General features: G+C 45.7%; 1 protein-coding gene across 2 annotated transcripts in view; it reads right to left on the bottom strand.

Moving 5' to 3' along the window:
- The window catches only part of LOC148006999 (sperm motility kinase 3A-like), a 36,183-nt gene extending 25,556 nt beyond the window's left edge, over window positions 1-10,627 (bottom strand). For both annotated transcript variants that reach the window (XM_087598709.1, XM_087598710.1), the window contains exons 1-4: window positions 10,176-10,627; window positions 2,909-4,485; window positions 1,351-2,473; window positions 766-802 (exon numbers count right to left, since the gene is read on the bottom strand). In XM_087598709.1, the coding sequence (XP_087454835.1) occupies window positions 2,954-4,459 (1,506 nt within the window). In that variant the 5' untranslated portion in view covers window positions 4,460-4,485; window positions 10,176-10,627 and the 3' untranslated portion in view covers window positions 766-802; window positions 1,351-2,473; window positions 2,909-2,953. The remainder of the gene's footprint in view (window positions 1-765; window positions 803-1,350; window positions 2,474-2,908; window positions 4,486-10,175) is intronic.
- Between the last annotated feature and the right edge of the window lie 10,619 nt (window positions 10,628-21,246).

Genomic DNA, 21,246 nt, shown 5'->3' with positions numbered 1-21,246 from the left:
GGGCAGGCCTCACAGGTCTGAGTTCCCTGCCCTGTGGTTCTTATTTATAGTTAGTTGCTGGGTAACAAGCTGTAAGACACTGAAAGGCAAAACTCCAAGCAGGCTGACTGGTGTTACTATCTCCAGAAGAATGCTTACTTTAAAGGGATTAAGTTCACTACAGTAGCATCTATCCATCTACTCTCTCTCTCTCTCTCTCTGTATCTCTCTGTCTCTCTGTCTCTCTCTGTCTCTCTCTCTCTGTGTCTCTCTCTGTATCTCTCTGTCCGTCTCTCTGTCTCTCTCTCTCTCTGTCCCTCTCTCTCCCTCTCCCCATCCCTGTCCTTCCACTCTTCCACCTCCCCCTCTTTCTCTGTGTGCTTGTTTCCTTTTCTTTCTTTCCTTCTTTCTTTCTTTCTTTCTTTCTTTCTTTCTTTCTTTCTTTCTTTCTTTCTTCCTCTTTCTTTCTTTCTTTCTTTCTTTCTTTCTTTCTTTCTTTCTTTCTTTCTTTCAGAAAGCTCAAGGGAGTCTATGAGAGTGATGAGACTACTAGCAGTTTGGGTTGGAGAGACTGAAGTGGACATCTCCTGTAGGCAGGCTGGATTTCCAGTAGGGAAGGGGACAGTAACCAATCCATAAAAGCTTCAACCCCAAATTTGTCCCAAGTGCAAGAAGTTCAGGGATAAAGATGGAGCAGAGATTGAGGGAAAGTCCAAGCAGTGACGTTGAGATGCACCCCATGGGAGAGAGCACTATTAAAGATAGTCTAGGAATTGCAGACTGTACCTGATGTAAGTGTCTTCTGCCAGGCTTCCTCCAGCACCTGATGGTAACAGATGTAGAGACCTAGAGTTAAACCTTAGGGGGAGCTTGAGGAGTCTTGTGGACAAGGAAGTAGAATTGAGAAAGTCAGAGGGACAAGGACACCACAAGAACAACCACAGAGTCAACCAACTTGGGCGCATGAGGGCTCACAGAGATTGAACCACCAACCAAAGAGCATGCAGGGGCTAAACCTAGGCCTCCTACATATTTGTGGCAGATGTGCACCTCCTCTTCAGGTAGGTTTCTCAACAATTAGAGCAGAGGCTCTCTTGCAATGTTGCCTGCCTTTGATCCCTTTCCCCTAGATGGGCAGCATTTTCTGACCTCAGTGGGTGCGGATATGCTTATTCCTGGTAGGACTAGATGCCCCAGGGCAGGGTGATACCCAAGAAGCTGGGTTCTCCTTTTCTGAGAAAAGAAGGGACTTATGGAAAGAGAGGCATGTGACTTGGGTCTAGGAGGAGAGGAGAGAGGGAGGGCCTATGATTTGGATGTAAAGTGAATAAACAAATAAATAAACTTAAAAAACATAAGGGAGACGCTTACCTTAGAAACAATGGCCAAGGTGACTGATGGCCTTAACACTTTCCCTCACACAGGTGTTCTCACACCAACAACTACTACACGTACAAGGCACAGACACTCACATACACACTTGCACACACACACACACACACACATGTACTCACAGTCACCCACAGGAATACCTACACAAACACACATACACACACGCATACACACACAAACAGGTACTCACACATTCAAGTAAAGGTAAAAGAAAACACACACACATATACACACATGAGTGCCCCCCCACATACACAAGCCACCCTCCTCCCAAACACACACCGATCTAAACACACATACAGAAGCTCACACACAAACCAATCAAAAGCAAAATCCATACACTGCTCGCTAGATACAACAAAATCACCGAGGTCTCCACTCTACCACCCTTCTCAACTCAAAGATCCAGGCCTAGCCGCAGTTTAACATCCGTTGACTGGACTGCCTCACAGTCACTCCTCATGAGTTAATAGCAGGACCTATCCTGACACAGCTCAGGTGGGCTATAAAGACTGCCATTAGGCTTTTAGAAATCAAAGCATGTAGAATACGATGCTGTCCTTAGATTTGAGCTTCTACACTTCCTACACTTTCCCCATTCAGGTACATTAGAGCTTGGTCCCTTCCAAGGCACTTTTAATTTGATGGTTTGAGGCACGAAGTTATTCTTCCTGGGGCCTTGGAATGCCACAGGGCCAATTTTCCTATGTGAAGAAGATGCAGAAAAACCTACGAGGTCATCTTTCACAAACAGCTATTTTATTCTCAGAGTCGGATAAACACATTGAGAAGACGTATATCCTCCACTAAGAGTGAGGCGAGAACTTGTGCCAAGAGGAGGTGTGTGATGTGACCCTGGTCGGCAAAAGGGCTCTGGTCTTTACCAGCTTTGGACTGGTTTTCAACCTCCACCAGGAAGAGTGATGCCTTTGAGGTACTCTCTTGCCACCTGGCATCTCTTCATTTGCTTTCATCCTTCCACAGCTGACCTGGAAGGTGACAGCTCTCACAGCGCTCCCTTCTGCAGGTCCGTGTCCACACGTGGGTCCTCTTCAACACTGGGACTGCAGAGATGCAGCATCCGGCATCCTCTAGTGATCTTCTAAAAGGCAATGACACATGTGAGAGGGACTCTGGGACCTCTGCTGGACAGGGCATCTCTCCAGCTGTGGTCACCCTGTTCCAAACTGCTCTCCAAGCTTCTCGGAACCTCTTCCCCTCATCTCCTAGCCCCCACCCCATACCACCCTCTCCTCCCTCAGCATCTCCTTCTCTTCCTTCTCCAACTTCATCCTCCTACATTGGTTAGTATCCTGCTGTCTCTTTCTAGTTGAATGTATTTTAGTATTCCCATGAGCAGGATGAACATGGGAGTTACAGTCGGCAATGACAGATGTGCTGGTAGCTTAGACTTAACCATCGTCCCACGGTGTTTTAGACCTAGCTTCTCCGTGCATCGTCCCATAGACATACACACTATGATAACCTGCCAGTTGACTCAGACACGAGCAAAATAGATACAAATTCAGCAATGTACCTGGGCAGTGTTGGATGCTTGCTCTCTGGATTCCTTCCATGTTCTTCATTTCTGGGGAACAACTCTGTTGTGCCCCAGGGGAGGTTTTTTTCTGGACGGAATGCAGCAACACAGGTTCATCAGGCCATTTCGGATGTTCTTGAGCCACCCCCTAAATCTTTTGGGCCAGGGCCTGCTTGCGACAGGCTTAACCTCTGCTGAGTCACTGGATTTGTCTTCTGTGCTTTCAGTGTTGATGGTCTTCTTGCCTCTGCTGTGCACTGAAGAAAAGCAGGGGTCACTAATAGAAATTCTGTGGGTTAGCTCCACTGTGGGTGCTATCTGACGTGGCCTGCAGAGAAGACCGCCAGGCCAACTGGCCCTCTTGACTAATCGATGACTAGGAGTCTGGCCGAGGTCAGAACCTTGACTATCGGAGGATGACCCGAGCCATCTAGGCTCGCTTCCTCGACTTCTGAGCCCTCGCACTGAAGTAGCAGGGTAATCAAGGGTCGGGAATGGGGTCATGCATGGATGAGGCCGGGTTGGGTTGTCACACTCCTGAAGAGCCTGCTTTTCCAATAGGTAATAACAAGCCATACTTTGGTTGAATTTCTTCTGATCGAGGGAGTCTTTAACCTCTTGGGCTTCAAATCCAATGTCCTGCATTGCTCTAAGAATGGCTGGGTCTGGCCTGAGGGGGATGAGTTCCTTACAAGGTTGTGGGAACCCCTCTGAGTCTATCTTAAGCCAGGGATGAGTCAAAAGATCAGGAATTGTGGGCCTCTGCTGGGAGTTCACTTTCAATAAAAGACTCAGCAGGTCTTGTAGCTCTTCTGACAGGCCAGGTGGGACAACGTACGTCCCTAACACAATTTGCCTTCGGAGTAGCGGTATGCTGGCAGCCTCAAATGGGACCTTTCCAACTGTCATATAATAAAGAATTACTCCTAGGGCCCACACGTCGACCTTGGGGCCCTCATAAAATTTCCCGAGTAACAGCTCAGGAGCAGAAAATGCATAAGTCCCATAGGGCGTTCTCAACTTTTGCCCAGGCCGCACTTGAGTGGCAGAACCAAAATCAATGATTTTAATTCTTCCCTTGGTATCGACTAACAGATTATCGGGTTTAAGGTCCCGGTGTATAATGCCTTCTTCATGGCAGTATCCCACAGCACTTAATAATTGTCTGAATATGCCCCGTGCTTCATCCTCCTGCAGATGGCCAGCCTCTTTGATGTGAGAATAAAGCTGGTTCCCCCTGGCCAACTCCATGATGAGGTATGTTATCTTTTCAGTGTCAATGACTTGTATGAGAGATACAATATTTGGGTGGTTGATCCTCATCATGATTTCTACCTCAGATGTGACCTGCTGGCACCACTGTTGTCTCTTGAGGAGCATTTTGACAGCCACGGGGGTACCTGTGAGGCGGTGCACGGCCAACTTCACGGCCGCGTGGAAACCATGGCCGATGGTATTCAAAACCAAATATTGAGAGCAGAAACTCTCTGTGCAAGAGCTGCCCTGAGATCGGAGCCTTTCTGACGCCCGTTTGCTCCCGAAGCTCATTGGAGGTAACAGAGTATAAATGCTACCTAAGAGGAAGGAAAAAGAAATAAAGGGAAGAAAGAAAGCTAAGATGGAAAGTAAAATAGTGAAAAATAAGAAAAACAGAAAACTAAAACCAACCAAAACAACAACAGAAACCCTCAAAAGTAAAACAACGCACAAAGCCAAGGAAATCCTAAGTAAAAAACTACATACTAGTCACTAGGAGGGAGGAGCACAGCTCAGCCACACTAAGATCAACATCACTGATTGTGTAAGAAAAAGAATGTACAATGAAATGAACGATCAAAGAAATTAAAACTATTAACAGTTAGAAAACCCAAGCTACAGAAAATGAAATGAAACAAAATCAACTTCCAAACAAGCAAAACTACATAAAAGCTAAAAACCTAGAGATTAAAACAAAATAGAACGCACTCATCAAAACTCCTAGAATATAGAAAGTATTAAAGAGACAACTCTAAGGAAACGTCCCAGTGAACAATTGGGATTAATTGAGATAGGGGTCTTCAAAGGGTTTTTCTCACAAGTCATGCATGGCTAAGGAATGTATGGCTAAGAAATATATATGTATATGTTCACCATCTTGGGCCATTAGGGAGATGAAAACTAAAACTAGTTTGAGACTTCATCTTATTCTAATCAGAATGGCAAAGGCAACAATGCTGGGGTGGATGTGGGGGATGGAGACCCTCATGCACAGTGTCCGTGGGAGGATATAAACTGAGGTGGCCACTGTAGAGTGTGGGGGTTCCTCAGAAAACTAGAAATAGGTGTGCCACCTGATACAGCTACGCCATTCCTGGGATATACTCAAGGAACAATATTTCCTGCTGCAAAGACACTTGTTCATCCATGTTCACTACTGTTTCATTTGTTCACGGTGCAGGGAATGTAGACAGCCTAGGTATCCGTCCAGCTGATGAATGACTAATGCGAGTGTGGTACCTACACACAGTGGAATGTCATTCAGATGTAAAAGAAACTGAAATTATCAAGTTTCCAACTAAATGCTTGGAGCTAGACAAGGTTACACTAAGTGAGCTCACCCAGACTCAAGATAACAAACACAGCATGTTCTTACTCATATGCACATCCTTGCAAGAAGTCTTCAGATTTAATAGTACAACTCTCATATCTCAGAGAAATTTCTTGGTGCAATTGCACAGAAACTCATAGCTGCTAAAAGACTGGAGAATACCTGTTGACAAAGTGCTCAGGCAAAACAGGTGTGGGGGTGTGTCCACATTCCCTCCCTCCCTCCCTCCATGGCTCAGGGACTATAATGGAAAACAAGGGCAGAGACATTGTAAGATTCTGGGGTTGGGAAGAGACGTATCAAAATATCTTCTCAACACAAGACCACCTCATTCATAAACTCCCAACAGCTGTGACTGCCTGCATCAGATCTCCACAAAATCAAGCAGTCCTGCATGACTAACCCAGAGTGGGAACATTGACAGTTGATGACACATAGGGAAGAGAGTCATTCCCCACAGTCAGGAACACAGGACACCAGGTTATTAAAAAAACCATGAATTTGTGGGTTGTGGCAGGTGACTGTGAAGATGGATGTGGGAGGAGTTGGTGAAGGATGCAGGGAGTGAAGAGGATCCAAATACATTCAATGGAAGATGAAATTCTCCAAGAATTTATATAACATTTACAAACCACAAATAATCACAAACTCAAATCCCCAGTTAGAGTAAAAACAGCAATAACCAAAACTCCCATGCATAAAGAGTCCTATGAGAGGTACCCAAATCCCATGGGGGAGACAGCTGGACTCTCAGAAGTGAGGAGAATTCTGAGAGAATGGGGGAGGCCACCAATTCTCCTCACGTTCCTGGCAGAAGAGGAACCTGCCTAGAGCCCCGTGCACCCAGGATCCTAGGAGCAGTCAGGCAGTCTCTCCCTGTGCAAGAATTGAAAGCCATTCACAAGGGGCGAAGACACACTAGAGAGCAGTTCTAAGACCATCAGTTCTGCTCCAAGGGTCCTGCCTGAAGCCCTCAGGACACACCAACCCAGGAGCAGTCTGGGATAGAACCCTTTCAGTTCCTGCCTCCAACCAGAGCTGAGCCAGTCCCAAAGCTCTCTGTACCCAGAAATGACCGTGTGAAAGCCGGTCTCCAGGATTGCTGATACACAGGCTTACAGGAGGGTCAAGCCACTGTTATCGTCAGCAAGACCAGATAACACCAGAGACAACCAGATGGCAATTGAAAATTGCAGCAACCTAAGGATAATAGGGATGGAAGAGAGAAAGATTCCCAACTTAAAGGGCCAGTAAATATCTTCAAAAAATTATTGAAGGTAACATCCCTAACCTAAAATAAAAGATGCCCATAAACATCCAGGAAGCCTAGAGAACTCCAAATAGATTGGACCACAAAAGAAACACCAAATGCACAAAACAAAGACAGAATATTAAAAGCAGTAAGGGTAAAAGGTCACGTAACATATAAAGGCAGACCTATCAGAATTGCCGCAGACTCCTCACCAGAGACCTTGAAAGCCAGAAGATCCTGGGCAGATGTCAAACAGACCCTAAGAGAACACAAATGCCAGACCAGGTTACTGTATCCAGCAAAATTCTCAACCAGCATAGCTGGATAAAAGAAGATATTACATGGCAAAACCAAATTTACACAATATCTTTCCACAAATCCATCCCTAAAAAGGATAACAGATGGAAAACTCCAACACAAGGAGCGAAACTACCCCTTAGAAAAAGGAAGAACGTAATCCCCTTGCAACACACACAAAAGAGAGCCACACAAACATAATTCCACCTCTAGCAACGAAAAACAACAGGGGACAGCAATCACTATTCCTTAATATCTCATACTAGCAATGGACTCAATTCCCCAATAAAAAGACATAGTCCAACAGTCTGGACATGTAAAAGACGACCCAGAATTTTGCTGCATAGAGGAAACATACCTCAGTGTCAAAGACAGCCTCTACCTCAGAGTAAAAGTCTGGAAAACAATTTTCCAAGCACATGGTCCCAAGGAACAAGCTGGAGTCGCCATTCTAACGTCTAACAAAATTGACTTTCAACCAAAAGTTATCAAAAAACTTTCATATTCATCAATGGAAAAATCCACCAAGATGAACTCTCAATCCTGAATATCTCTGCTTCAAATGCAAGGGCACCTATATTCATAAAAGTATACTTAGTCAAGCTCAAAGCACACATTGCACCTCACACAATAATCATGGGAGACTTCAACACCCCACTCTCATCAATGGACAGATCATGGAAACAGAAACTAAACAGAGACATAGCTAATCTGACAGAAGTTTAGGAACCAAATGGATTTAACAGATATTTATAGAATATTTCATCGTAAAACAAAAGAATATACCTTCTTCTCAGTACCTCAAGATACCTTCCCCCAAACTGACCATATAATTAGTCACAAAACAGGTCTCAACAGATACAAGATTGAAACCAACATTAGCACAAAATTCTCCAAATTGTAAACATAAGAAAAACAAAAGAGAATTAAAAAATAACAACCTCAACAACTCTGAAAGCCAAAAACAATCCAAGCAAAGAAAACCAAAAAATAAAATCAGAAGCATAAAAGGTTAAAACTCAGATAATCCCTGGGTCGTGATGGTCCATACCTTTCCTCCCAGCACTCAGGAGGCAGAGGCAGGAAGATCTCTGAGTTTGAGGCCTGCCTGGTCTATAGAGAAAGTTCCAGGGTACTCAGGGCTAAGCAGAAAAACCTATCCTTAGGAAAATAAACAAAGAAAAAACCCAAACCCAAACCCAAACCCAAACCCAAACCCAAACTCAAACCCAAACCCAAACCCAAACCCAAACCCAAACACCCTCCAATATCCCCAGGCTAGGGAGATAGTTCAGTAGTTAATTAGCAAAACTCAAGGGAAAATGTTCTGATCTTTAAAACTAATATAAAAACTGTCAACCGTATAATTTTAATTTTGGATTATGAAGTAGATCAAAGATCTCAACATAAAATCAGACACACTAAATGTAATACAAACAGTGTTGAACTCATTGGTTCAGGAGACAACTTCCTGAACACAACACCAATGGCTCAGATACTAAGATCAACAATGGGACCTCATGAAACTGAAATCTTCTGAAGTGCAGAGGACACTGTCTTTAGGACAAAACAACAGCCTAAAGAGTGTGGAAAGATCTGCATGATCCTACATCTGACAGAGGGCTAATATCCAAAATACATAAAGAAGCCAAGAAGTTAGACATTGTGAATGCAAACAACCCAATTGAAAAGGGGCACAGAGCCAGAGAATTCTCAAGTGAGGAATCTCTAAAGGCTGAGAAGCACTTAAAGAAAAGTTCAACGTACTTAGTCATCAACAAAATACAAATCAAAATGACTCTGAAATTCCATTTTACACCCATCAGAATGTGTAAGATCTAAAACTCAAGTGACATCACATGCTGTTGAGGATATGGAGCAAGAAGAACACTCTTCCATTGTTGCTGGGAGTACCAACTTGCACAACCACTCTGGAAATCAATTTGGCCGTTTCTTAGAAAATCGGGAATAGTTCTAACTCAAGACCCACCTATACCACTCCCAGGCATATATCCAAAAGATGTTTCACCATACCACAGGCAACTTCCTCAACTGTATTCATAACAGCCTTATTCATAACAGCCAGAAACTTGAAACCACCCAGATGTCCCTCAATGAAGAATGGATAAGAAAATGTGGTTCATTTACACAATAGAATATTACTCAGCTATTAAAAGGAGGACACCGTGAAACTTGAACGCCAATGATTAGAAACTGAACATGTCATCCGGAGTGACGTAACCCAGACCCAGAAGGACAAACCTAGTATGTATACACTTATAAATGGATATTAGCTACAAAGTACAGGATAACCATGCTATAATCAACAGACCCCAAAAAAGCTAAATAAGGATGACTCAAGGCAGGATGCTTGAATCTCATTCAAAAGGGAAATTCAAAAAGTTGAGTGGAGGGAGGCAACTGATGGGGAGAGGATTGGGGACAAGAACAGGGCAGGGCACAGAGGGAGGGGAAAGGAGAAGGCTGGGTTTGGGCAATGCATCTCTGGCATGAAGGAGACTGGGGGTGGGAGGCTCCAGGGAGTCTCTTAGAGTGATGCTAGCTGAGCCTACTAGCAGCTGGGGTTGGAGAGACTGACATACCCATGTCCTGTAGGTAGAAAGGATTTTCACTAGGGGAAGGGGGACACTAACCAACCCACAAAACCTTCAACCCAACATTTGTCTTACTTACAAGATGTTCAGGGATAAAGGTAGAGCAGAGATTGAAGGAAAGTCCAACTAATGACCGGCTGAACTTGAGACCCAGCACATGGGACAGAGCATTGTTAATTATATTCTATGACTTGCAGACATGACTTAATGTAAGTGTCTTCTTCTGACAATTGGAGCAGAGGCTATCTCTTACTCTGTTGCCTGACTTTGGATCCCTTTCCCCCACATGGGCTGGTTTTTCTAGCCTTAGTGGGTGAGGATAAACTTAGTCCTGCTATTTCAGGGCAGAGTGATACCCAAGGGGTTGGCTACTTCTTCTCTAAGAAGGGAAGGGAATTATAGGAAGAGGGGCAGTGAGGTGGCACTAGGAGGAGAGGAGAGAGGGAGGGGCTGTGATTGGGATGTAAAGTGAATAAACAAATAAACTTAAACCAAAATATGGTAGATGCTTACCTTAGGAACAATGGCCAAGCTGACTGCCAGCCTCAATACTTTTCCTCACACAGGTGTTCTCACACTTACAACTAGTGCACGTACGTCACAACAGACACTCACACACAAGTTGGGCACACACACACCCACACACACAGATGCACTCACAGTCACCCCCAAGTATACCAACACACACACACACACACACACACACACACACACACACACAAAGGTACTCACACACTCAAGTAAACTTAAAACACAACATACATGCACACGCAAACATGCAAACACACACACACACACAACACACACACACAAAAGCGACCCTCCACACAAACACTGACCTAGACACACATACACAAGCTACTCACAAATCAATCAAATGCAAAATCCACACACTGCTCACTAGATCCACCAAAATCACCAAAGTCTCCACTCCACCACTCCTCTAAACACACTCAAGGAAATCCAGGCCTGGCTACAGCTTAACATCTGTTGGCTGGACCGCCTCACAATCACTCCTCATGAGGTCACAATAGGACCTGTCCTTGCATGGTTGGGAAGGACTCCAAGGCTCTGGCTTAGGTTGGCTATGGGGAGCCTTTAGGCTTTTATAAATCAAAGCCTGCAGGATGGTTTGCTGTCCTTAGTTCTCTGAACTTTTGCTGTGCCTCCTCCTTTAAATTCCTTATGTCTACCTTCCATGGGTCCCTTTTGCATTCCAACTGAAGGGTTTAAGAAGATGCTACAGATATATATATATATATATATATATATATATATATATATGTGTGTGTGTGTGTGTGTGTGTGTGTGTGTGTGTGTGTGTGTGTGTGTGTGTGTGTGTGTAATCTTCTCTTTAAGAACTAGGTGGCTGCTGCCTTTCTGACATTACTGTAGCCACTTTGTTTTAATACCAGTCACCAACTATCTTACATTATTACAGAAGACCTTTCTCATGCCCAGCTAATCATTAACTACATATCGCACTAAGTTGTGTGGTCTGTTGTTCCTGGAAATTACCCTAACCTGTGCCCTCCTTTAGGGCCAATCATAGTTAAGTTCAGTTAGAATTGCTTTGTATGCTAGTAACAATAACCTTGGACCCGAACCAACTACCCAACTGCCTGGGAAGACTTTCGGCACCTGTGTATGAGCTCTTAGTTGCTAAGAGCTTCTGTGGTTTTGCCTTTCATACTGCAGTCCTTGGAAATAGGGTTGCAGTCTCTACTCCCCTGTGTGACATGTGTCCCTAACCAATCAGTCCCAGGATATATGTTCCATAAACTGTCCCTGCTTGACTGAAATGGCTGTCTGGTTTGTGGAGTGATTCCTGCACCCCAACACTGCTCATGAGACATAATAAAGAAGCTTATTACCACCTGTAGGGTGACAGGAAGATGCCTTCCTCACAGCTTCCAAGGCTTTTGATTCTCATCTGCCCTGCAAAGTGTGAAGACCTGATTTTGAACCCATGCCAAAGTTGAGTCCACACCTGTAATACCAGAGCTTTTAGGAAGCAGGAAAAGCAGGAGAGACAGAAATTTGCCTGGGAGCTTGTCGTTCAGGCAGCCTGCCATGTGCAACATCAAACCACACACCTAGTTCCAAACAAGGTAAGATAAGGTCTGACAAAAATGTCCTCTAACCTCCACACACATGGTGGGACACATCCATAACAGTGTACATACAAGATTGCTTCATTCTTTTCTCTTCTCTTCTCTCTCTCTCTCTCTCTCTCTCTCTCTCTCTCTCTCTCTCTCTCTCACACACACACACACACACACACACACACACACAAGCACACACATACCACACCACACACATTCCCACCCTTTATTACAAACACACAAACTTACACTCACACGGACACACAGAATGGGTGAGTATACACAACACTATACAAAAACAACAACACAAACACTCTTTAGGAACAATAATTTTCTAGTAAAATTTTCCTTCAAAATTGAGGAAGAAAACTAAGAAACTCCCACAGATGAAGACCGATTTAAAGGATTTCAGAATCTCAAGAAGAAATAAAGAACAGGTGATCCCCGGACAATCCCCAAAGGCAAGGTGAACTTCTGCTTCCTCCAAGATGTGAGAGATGCCATGTTACATGACCCCAAACAGCAGTGCCACCGAGGCTCATGTACACAGACATCTCCTTCATTGACATCAGAAACTGAAGAAGTTGTTCAGGGCTGTCAAAATAGCAGTAATACAGTTCACATAGGACTGGTAGTATTTTAGCATTTTCAGTATGATCTCCATGGTAACAAAGAAAAAAAAGAACCAAACCCCAGATCAACAGAAAGGAAGAGAAAGTCAAGCATTTCTTTACAAAAAAACCCAACACAGCAGAAAAGGCAATAATCAGGGAAGAGAGACAAAGCTGTAAGGCTAATGAAGAATACAGGAATGCTTTTTGGTGGCTAGTGCATGTTCTCTCTCTCTCTCTCTCTCTCTCTCTCTCTCTCTCTGTCTCTCTCTCTCTCTTTCTCGCTTACTCTTGCTCTCACTCTTGCTCTCTCTCTTGTTCTGTCTTTCCCTCCATCCATCCCTCTCTCTCTCTCTCGCCATCCTTCCATCCCTCCCCTCCCCCTCTTTACACACAGAGGTTGGCAGGATTTTATAGAAAACCAAGTCCATCCTGAGTGTAGGGCTTACTTTAAGACACTAAGGTCCAATAGTGGAACAGGTGTGTATGAGGACAAGGAGCTCTGTGCTCCCTCAGACCAGAAGGAACAGAGTTCTGTGCTGACACAGTTAAAATAAACTCTCAATCACAGTCTGTGACAGCCAGGTCACAGGACCCAGGCTGCTGTGTTATTTGTGAGCACCCAGTGCAGCCAGAAGTTAACTATTGAGCACTGACTGGCCCAAATCCCAAAAGGGTCTCTGTTTTTCAGAGTGCTGGGGGAAGTGCAGTGTGTAGCACTTTCCTTCTGAAGACTCTTCTGGGGTTTTCAATCCCCTGTAGAGGACCCTCATGGCTGCAGACACTAAGCCTTGGAGGAAAGATTCTCATCTGTAGTGTTCATTGAAAGGCCTGAGAGCAGAAAAGGAAAGAAACAGCAAAATGTGCCCCTTCTGCTCACTGTGGTTCAGTTTCTGCCTTTGCAGCTGAGCTCAGGTGCCCTGGAGTCCTCCCTAGCCTGAGTCAGTGATCTCAAGTTCAAGTCCCAGCCTCCTGGTTTGTAGTATCAAACCCAGCACAGTGTCAAGCCATGGGAGATGTGGACACTATCTAGGCCTTGCTGTTTGCATCTGAGTGGTGCTGTTGAGCACCAGAAGAAGCAAGGCCAACAAGGTCATGTAGAGTACTGACAGGCACTGGGCTACTAGTGACTATGAAGTCACCCTTCACCCCCACCAAGGTGTTCAGGGACATGCAGCCTTGAGCTAACCTTCCTCCCAACCTCGATTTTATGATCCCTCTAGCTCTATATTTTGGTTCTGCAACACCTCCTAGCCTCTCCTCAGACAGTTGTATCTCTGAAAGAGAAGGTAAATTGCCCTTCACCAACCCCTCCTTTGAAAGATGTCCTTTCTAATACACAGTGGCACCGCAGAGACTGGAACAGAAAGAGACCGCCCTTCACGGTGGCATGGTCAGAGCAACAGGGTTTGCTGGTTCCCTGAGCAGCAGCCCTGAGTCCGTGTGAGCACTGGATCCTGGAGACCTGCATTCAGAAGGAAGATGGAACAGAACGAGTTAGACTCTTTGGCATGCTCTCCATCATGTCCTTAATTCACCCAGTGCCACAGGACAATCAGAGACACATTACTGACTTGTATTAGACCTTTATATGTTGTTTCCAGTTAGAAAGGAGACATTTGTGTTGTCTCAAGCATTCTGCAAGCACTGGTTGACTTAATGTACCATTGGTCAGGAAGGTGGTGTGGTGCACAGCCAAAAGCCTAAGTACCCAGTCCCCAAGCCTGCAGTATCCTATGGAACTGGGAATGTCCCCATTCTGCTGTGCTGGCACAGGCCACTTACAGGTCTAGAAGGGCAGAAAAACATCCACTAGGTTCACAACATAGAGGGTAGGTGCTCAAGTCTCCACTCTACCCCACACCTCCTGATTCCTTGTCCACAGCATGGACTGAAAACAAGAAACACCCTAAGTTGCTAACATGGCATCCAGAGGGTTCTTCCCACGGATACGACATCTACTGGCCTCGTGCTTACTATCGTGCCTATTGGAGTGGACAAGCCAGAGTGCCTTACAGCATTTACATCTGCATACCATGCTCTGCCTTTCCATACTCCAGGGCCTGTGCCTCTTCTGAGTCCTCAGTTCACTTCCCTGAGATGTGGCCTTGGTGTTCCTTCTACACAGGCACTGGCCCAGTTGTGAAAGTAGCTAAAAGACCAGACCGCAGTTGACTGTAACACAGAGGGTAGTCATGCCCAAGCCTATCATACCCTGACTGCACAAGCCTCCTTTAAAATCTCTTCACTCATTTTGGTGTTCCTATATACATGTGTGCATGGCAGGCATGTGTGTAGAGTGAGGTGTGCATGCATGTGTGCATATAAGTACAAATGGCACGTGTGATGTGCACAGTGTATATATGTCTGTGATATATGTAATGTGCATGCACATCTGACACGTGATGTGTATGATGTGTGGGTTTAGGAATATGGAAGATATATATATATATATATATATATATATATATATTTGTATAGTGTGTGTGTGTGTGCATGCGTGAGTTTGTGTATGTGTGTTGTGCACTGTGAACATCTGATCGGGTCCTTTTCTTCTCATACTAGCTGGCCTGCTGCAGAAAGGAAACAGGTCTCCCCAGGAGAGTCTAAGCATCCAGCCGTCCAGGGATGGGCCTGCACATGAACATAGTCTGGCCAGAAACGCCCTCTAAGCTCTTAATAAAGAACATTCTCATTCCAGAAGAAGCAAGAGAAAACTGAAAAGAAGCCAGACAGCAAACTGAGCTTCCACCACAGAAAATTCTTATATGGGAAAGCTCCCAATTCCCTGAGAGTGAGATGTTTACGACCCCACTGCCTGCTCTGGAAGCAAACCCACTCCCCTGCTGAAAATTGGGGCCTTCCTGTAATCTCCTACCCTGAAGACAGGCAGAGGGAGAGTGGCTGGGATCAGGATGTAACCTGAATAAAGAATACATTATGGGAATTTAAAAAGTTAGTCTGGAAGTTGGAAAAATTGCTCAGTGGTTAGGAGCACTGAATGCTCTATCAGAGGTCCAGAGTTCAAATCCCAGCAACTATATGGTGGCTCACAAATATCTCAAATGAGACCTGATGCTGTATCTGGTGTTTCTAAAGACAGCTACATTGTACTTACATATAACAAATAAATAAACAAACAAACAAATGAATTACCTGGTCTTAATTTTAGAGCAAGGAGTAAAATGTCCTGAGATTAAATTCAAATGCATGTCATGGACTGCCTGGATCTTTCAGATCTGTAGGAAACATCTCAAGGAAGAACAAGAGAGGCTGGAGAAGGATGGGGAAGGGTCTGATCCGTGCAGCTCCTCAGTGTCCACTAACACAGCACTTGCCCTTGGGAGATGACGTCTTTCACTCTTCCAGACTGTTGCACCAATCAGAATTACATGCTCTGTGGATGAACCTGTAAAAGAGGACAGTTGCTCTTGGGCCAATATGGAGGTTCCTGGCCTCTCAGCAAGCTCACTGCTGACTTTCGAGGTCTCTGGTGGGTGAGCAAAATGAAGACACACAGAGTAGCCTCAGGTTGAATCAGCCAGGCCCAGGGGGCTCAGTGGTGTCTCTCAGATTCCCAGGCCCTCCCTGAGATTGAACACTCTACACAGTGTAAGAGGATTAGGGGATAACCAGGAAATGCAGTTGCTCAGGTGGCTGACTCTGTAGGAGGGAAATAATTCACAGTGGGAAGCTTCAGGACAGTCAGGTGACCTGAGCCCTCCACGGAGTCTAAGTCCAGACTCACAGACATTCTTCTGTCCACAAGTCTCCTAAACGCAGGCCTTGTCTGACCTGCAGTCCAGAGCACTGTATATACAGTATCCCTTACAGAGAGGACAAACTTTCCAATTAGGCCTCTTTTGTGTCACACTGAGACTGGGTCTGTAGCACAGTGGATGCTGATGGGGACTGGCCACAACTGGCATTCTATCCTACCAAAAGCAAAAAAGAAGTAAGAAAGAAAGAAGGAGAGAGAGAGAGAGAGGGGGGGGGGAAGGAAGGAAGGAAGAAAGAAAGATACAAAGAAAGAAAGATACAAAGATATACGAAGATACAAGGAAGGAAGGAAGAAATAACCCATCTATCTCACTCCCTGCAATCCTGGTTTTCACCATAATGGGGCGCGGATGTGACCTTCTTCCTACAAATGAAAGCTGACTTCCCTCAGGGAGATAGATAGATAGATAGATAGATAGATAGATAGATAGATAGATAGATAGATAGATAGATAGATAGGTAGGTAGGTAGGTAGGTAGGTAGGTAGGTAGGTAGATAGATAGATAGATAGATAGATAGATAGATAGATAGATAGATAGATAGATGGATGGATGGTTGATGGATGGATGGGTGGATAGAGAGATAGAGATAGAGATAGAGATACAGAGATAGAGAAGTGATTTGACTTAATCAGTTTCTTCCAGTCCTATTCTTCAGAGCAAAGTCACCTTCGACATGGCTGGTGCAATTGCTTGTTCTTCATTTCTGCTTTCTTTGGCTGTTCATTCAAGGCAGCCCCCTTAGAATCTGCTCATCTCAATAAAGCCCCATCTGTGGAATGTATATCTTCTCAGTAAGGAGCTGAGGCATTCTTGGAAGGAGCTCCCAAAATCCCCTCTGGGGCAGTTGACAGTGTTCTCTACTTCAGACAGCAGCTGCATGAAGCAAACACACACCTGTCTGAACATTCCAGCTTGGGTGCACATCACAGTGCACCTGCCCCAGGGTCCCTGTCAGTTGCCCATTCCACAGGGTCACTACTACAAGATCCCATCCCAAGGGCTCTTGCCCCATTGCTCCTCCCCCAGGGACCCTGGCCCACTGAACCAACCTCAGGGATCCTGTTCCATTGTACCCACCATGCTGCACCTTCCTGAGAGTACCTACTGTCCTGAGGTCACTTTTTATAAAATCTAATGCAAATATCTTGCCAGCAAGACCACATTGTCTTTGGTGGCACCAAGTAGATATTAGCAGGACTTCATCACCTTCCCTTTCTCAATCCCTTCTCACAGTTGGACATGTGGAAGCAAAGAAACTGGCAGCAGAATACAGAATATTCACCCAGAATATCACCACCCCTAGAATTCTCATGAGATGTGCTGCTATGACTATGATACAGGGGTGGCAGGTAGGCTTTGATATTGAACAAGCCTAGGCTGGTGCCTCTGCTCACATGTGTGCCAGCAGCTTAGCTTAAGTCTACATGTCGTAAACTCTGAGAGGAGGAAGGAGATCTTCCTACATAGAGGCTGTTCTCTGAACCTGTGTTGGCCAAGGTCAAGCCAGAGTGTTTGAACATGCCAGTTCCAGCCTCTGAGGGTTTTCTGCCTGCCTGGTGTTTGTCCTGCTTTATGTCTGTTGAGGTGAAGATGTGGTCCATGCTAGGAAAAAGTTTGAAGACAACTGCCCTGGGTTCCCATGCTAAAATTCAATTCAGGACTGACAGGGACCTAAATACCAACAAGACCGTGCCAGGCCCATGAGTTCAAAAACCAAAAGCAAATGGGACCTTGATGTCCTCCTGTGCTGCTCTGAAAAGACTCAGGACACACAATTCTCCTGCACATCCAATGCCCCTTGGGAAAATCCTCTGTCAAGGGCAGGTGATGCCTCATGAGAGTGAACTGTCAGGGTAGGAAAAGACACTTGGGACTACTGTCCTGAACTCACCAGTCACAGATGAATGGGCTTTGAAAAGTTTTCAGAACACAGGATAGGGGTGTGTAAGCAAGTGCAGGTAATCCTTGGGAAACACATAGTTCCTGAGGAGGTTCTGAGAGCTTTTGGATCCACTCCTGGAGAAGACAGCATTGTGTTCAGGGGGTAACAGAGCAGGAGCCTGCTGATGCTATAAACAGTATTGCATTGGGAGTATTGGCAGCGGTAACGATGCCCTTAGGAGCAGGATGTCCTAGCACTCTCAGATCAAGCAGACAGCCTAGCGCCTATTAGGGCCATATCCCAAGAGTATGCCGCTCATGTAGGAAGCTTCTAATGTCTGGAGGCAGAAGAAGGGAACATGGACATTGTTTGAGTTAGGGGTTTACTGCTGAGAAGAGACACACCACAACAAATGCAGCTCTTATAAGGACAACATTAATGAACACAGGATTGCAGGTTCAGAAACTCAGTCCATTATCTTCAAGCTGGGGAGCATGGCAGCATCCAGGCAGGCATGGTGCCAGAGAGACTGAGAGTTCTACATCTTCATCTGAAGGCTGCTTGGGGAAGATTGGCTTGCATGTGGATAGGAAAAGGGTCTTAAAGCCCAGGCCAATGTGACACACCTACTTTAACAAGGCAAAGTCTCCTAATAATGATACTCTAGAGCTAAGCATATACAATCACAGACATCTCCAAGGAGGGTGGCACTGTTCTATTAGAGAGAAGCATCAGCTCCCATTAATATATTGAGGTCAACCCTGGATAGGGCACGGAGCCCTCCACACATCCTGGAACTTATGGAGGCATCCTATGAAAGAGCTTTTTCCCAGAAGCACACGTGTGTCAAGGCGTCCTTTCCAGCCAGTCCCTAGGGAATCTCCAGTGTTAAACTCTGTCTCTTCTTTTGCAGAAGTAAAATATAATAAAAATTCACAGTACAATGAATAGCAATAATGGCGAAAGGTGTAAATAGAGTGGATTAGTACCTGACCAGTAGGATTGATTTTATATGAAATGTGTTTGGGTGCAGTGCAGTATCCTCTTCCATGTTCCTACATACTGATCAATGACCCTGTACAATTTCTCTCTAGACAGAACCATCTGGAATTCACTCACTGAGGGACTTATGCCCTGGAGTGGCAGCTACTGGTAGGACTTGTGCATCCATGTCACGAAGCGAAGAGACAGAGATGCATGGATTAAATGGAGAGAAGCAGACTGGAATGGTGGAGAGGCTAACCTGCCAACAACCCCAAACCCCCAGCAGGATGACAATGGAGAACAGCGAGCAGTTTCCCAGCCAGCCTCACTCTCCATAGACAGACTTTTTCCAGTCCTTCCATTTTCCCAAGGAAAGAAAAACTCAAAAAGCAGGGACAGGGAAAGAAAAACTGCTCTACTCCCAGGAGCCAAAAACAAGCTCCCTAGCACCTCCCTGTCTGAGCCCATAACCAGCCACAGCCCAGTCCTCTGCTCATCTCTAGAGGCTCAGGGACCCAGGCAGATGAGCCCTTGAATCACAAACGGCTCCTCTACAGCATTCTATGGGTGTCAGTCCTGAGTCCCTGAGCCTGAGGTGCTCTGCACTGCTATTCAGATAAGACTTCTCTTGATCTCTGTACAAAGATCTCTGTGTTGGATGTCAGAGGAGTGTGTCCACCCAGCATTGGTCCTGGGGCTCTGGCCCTCTAATCTATTGGTCCATGTTAACTTCACCACAGAGCCACCATGTGTCCTTGTACAACCCCTCCTTGATCACCTTTTGTAGGAAGATATTTAGAGTCCCTTGCAGGTGGCACAGAAAATGGCACACGGCTGAGGGTGGTAGACAAACCTGGGGACACATCAAATGCTAGGATGTTGTGAGGATCCCTAAGCCATGCTTGGGCAGGCCTGTGCCAGGGCTCCCATAGGACCCTTTCTTTCTGTCCCCTATACACACCAAGAACCAATTACCAGGCAGGGGAGAAGGGAACTTGGATTCCAGGCCTAGCCCAGTCCTATGATTCCTTACCTTGTAGCCCTTGCGTCCTTTGGGGCTCAACAGTTCCCCTACAATGCAGACAGCAAGGCATACCTGGTATTCACAGCTTACCTGGGCTGAAACTGGGCTGCTTTTGATACTAAAAACCAGGAGGATGTGACTTGGCCTTGAAATTACTCACTCAGGCTAGGGAGGACTCCAGGGTACCTGAGCTCAACTGCAAAGGCAGAAGCCGAACAACAGTGAGCAGAGGTGGCACATTTTGCTGCTTCTTTGCTTTTCTGCTCTCAGGCCTTTCAATGAACTCTACAGATGAGGATCTTTCCTCCCAGGCTTAGTGTCTGTAGCCATGAGGGTCCTCTACAGGGAACTCAAAACCCCAGAAGAGTCTTCAAGAGGAAACTGCTACACACTGCACTGTCCCCCAGCACTCTGAAAAACAGAGACCCTTTATGGGCTTGTGCCAGTCAGTGCTCAGTACTTAGCTTCTGGCTGCACTGGGTGCTCACACATAACACAGCAGCCTGGGTCCTGTGACCTGGCTGTCACAGACTGTGATTGAGAGTTTATTTCATCTGAGTCAGCACAGCCACTCTGTTCCTTCTGGTCCCAGGGAACACAGAGCTCCTTGTCTTCACACATTCCTGTTTTAACGTTGGACCTTAATATCTAAAGTGAAGCCCACACACAGGATGGACTTGTTTTTCTATACATCATGCCAACTTCTGTGTGAGAGGGAGTTTTTTCGTGTATATGCATACCCCGTTATGTGCCTAGGTGTCCATGTATACCCATGGTACCCATGGACCAACTGTCTCCCGTCCCCAACCCCACCCCGCCCCTGGGATGCCCAGCACAGCCACAGTACAGCCTTCTGTGGGTCTGGATGTGCCTGTCTGCCCTACCCACCAGAGCATGGCCTGCTATGACAGGAGCTCTTCATTATTTTGGGAAACATAGCAGTGAACCCAGGTGGGGCTTCTGGTCGTCAGGGAGCTCACTTGTCCCCCACTAGTTCCCTTGGTTGAGGGATTGTGGTTTTCAGGACTCCCAGAAGCAGCAGAAGCCAATGGACTCATCCTTAGTGTGTGCAGCAGCTAAAGGTGCATGGAGGTCAGGACTTGTGCCCTGTGTCTTCAGAGACAAGAAGGAGCCAAGACCATTGGCTGACCCTGAGAAGCCACTTGGGTCCCATAAAGATTCTATTTATGTCCTTC

The sequence above is a fragment of the Rattus norvegicus genome, chromosome 1 (assembly GCF_021556685.1).
Source record: "Rattus norvegicus strain SHRSP/BbbUtx chromosome 1, alternate assembly SHRSP_T2T, whole genome shotgun sequence".
In the NCBI taxonomy this organism is placed as follows: domain Eukaryota; kingdom Metazoa; phylum Chordata; class Mammalia; order Rodentia; family Muridae; genus Rattus; species Rattus norvegicus.
The sequence above is the reverse complement of the archived record's forward strand: the minus strand, read 5'-3'. Positions and strand labels throughout refer to the sequence as shown.